The 1,723-nt window shown below is 37.7% G+C and overlaps 1 protein-coding gene across 1 annotated transcript in view; it reads left to right on the forward strand.

Moving 5' to 3' along the window:
* Window positions 1-1,384, forward strand: part of HOXA2 (homeobox A2) — a 1,898-nt gene extending 514 nt beyond the window's left edge. Inside the window, exon 2 of the mRNA XM_088479438.1 lies at window positions 414-1,384. Within this exon, the coding sequence (XP_088335564.1) occupies window positions 414-1,150 (737 nt within the window). The 3' untranslated portion in view covers window positions 1,151-1,384. The remainder of the gene's footprint in view (window positions 1-413) is intronic.
* The last annotated feature ends 339 nt before the right edge of the window (window positions 1,385-1,723 follow it).

The raw sequence follows: 1,723 nt of genomic DNA on the forward strand, positions 1-1,723 counted from the left end.
CTCTCATCCAGGGCTGGGGGATGTTGCCCTGTGGATTTAGATGTCTTATCCTCACTTTGGGGGGCTTTTTAGAACTTTGGCTGATTCTGAGACCCGGGCTTGTCTCCCAAGTTCGCATAAATCAGAAGGGACTGGGGATTGATAGCTAAATCATAATAAGTATGCGGACCTTGATTAAAATACAGAGATTAAAAAAAAAATGTATATTGTGGTTTAAAAACAAACAAACAAGCAAGCAAACAAACAAACAAATAAGACTTCTAGATACCACACAAGTGCAAAACAATGGAGTTTGCAGCATACAGGTCGGCCATTTTGTTGCAGTGGATAGAGATATAATTGCATTTATAACCAAATCCTATTATTCAGCAGTGCCCACCGATGACTGTGTGTGTGTTTTGTGGTTTTTGCAGAAATTATTGAAATTCAGGATAACAGTAATGGAGGATCCAGGAGACTAAGGACAGCTTACACCAACACACAGCTTCTGGAGCTGGAGAAGGAATTTCATTTCAACAAGTATCTGTGCAGACCTAGGAGGGTGGAGATCGCAGCTTTGCTGGATTTAACCGAGAGACAAGTAAAAGTTTGGTTTCAGAACAGGCGGATGAAGCACAAGAGGCAGACACAATGCAAAGAGAACCAGAATGGGGAAGGGAAATGTAAAAGTTTGGAAGACTCTGAAAAGAGCGATGGTGATAAGGAGAAGTCTCTGTTTGAGCAGGCTCTTAGCAATGTCTCTGGGGCTTTACTGGAAAGAGACGGCTATACATTTCAACAAAATGCCCTGTCCCAGGCTCAGAACTCGCACAATGGGGAACCTCAGAGTTTTCCAATTTCGCCTTTATCTAGCAACGAGAAAAATCTGAGACATTTTCAGCACCAGTCACCCACTGTTCAGAACTGCTTATCATCCACCCTGAGCCAGGACACCACAGCTGGCATGGACAATGATAGTCCAGAGGCCCTAGATGTAGCTTCCCTATCAGACTTCAATGTCTTCTCGTCAGATTCCTGCCTACAGCTCTCAGACACGGTGTCCCCCAGCTTGCCAGGATCTCTAGACAGTCCTGTAGATATCTCTGCAGACAGTTTTGATTTTTTCACAGATACATTTACCACCATTGACTTACAGCATCTCAACTACTGAAACATCTGCACACTAAAATCCGTTTGTTTGTCTTTTTTAGTGTTAAAAAATGCGTTTTTTTTAAATTGCGTCCAAGAGACATTTCAGTACTTAATTACAATGCTTTTCTGTTTCACCAGACCATTGGAAGCAATAAGTGAGGCCTCTAAGAAAGTGACTATAAGTAAATGTATCTTCACTTTCTTTTTATTTTTGTATTACATCGTTGTCATATAAGTATTTTTGTAGAATAAATTACTATATCCACATGTTTTTTCATTTATCCCCCTCTTAAAATAATCTTACCGTAATCTCCATGCATTTTTCATGTGTACATAGGACGCAATACATATAAAAAACATACATAAAAAATAAATCATAACAGTTTTAGAATGTTTGTATAGAACAAAATATTTATTATACATCTATATGAAATATATATTTTTATTTATCTTTAATATTTGTTTTTACAAAGCTTAAAAAGATACAGATACAATGTGTTATAAACGGATGTTAAAATAATTCGGATGATTTGTTACTATAGTACATAGTAGCTAAGAGGGAAAAGAAGAGAAAAAAGAATGTAAAAACAAA

This window comes from Taudactylus pleione, unplaced genomic scaffold, assembly GCF_031769625.1.
Source record: "Taudactylus pleione unplaced genomic scaffold, aTauple2 ptg000233l, whole genome shotgun sequence".
Lineage (NCBI taxonomy): Eukaryota > Metazoa > Chordata > Amphibia > Anura > Myobatrachidae > Taudactylus > Taudactylus pleione.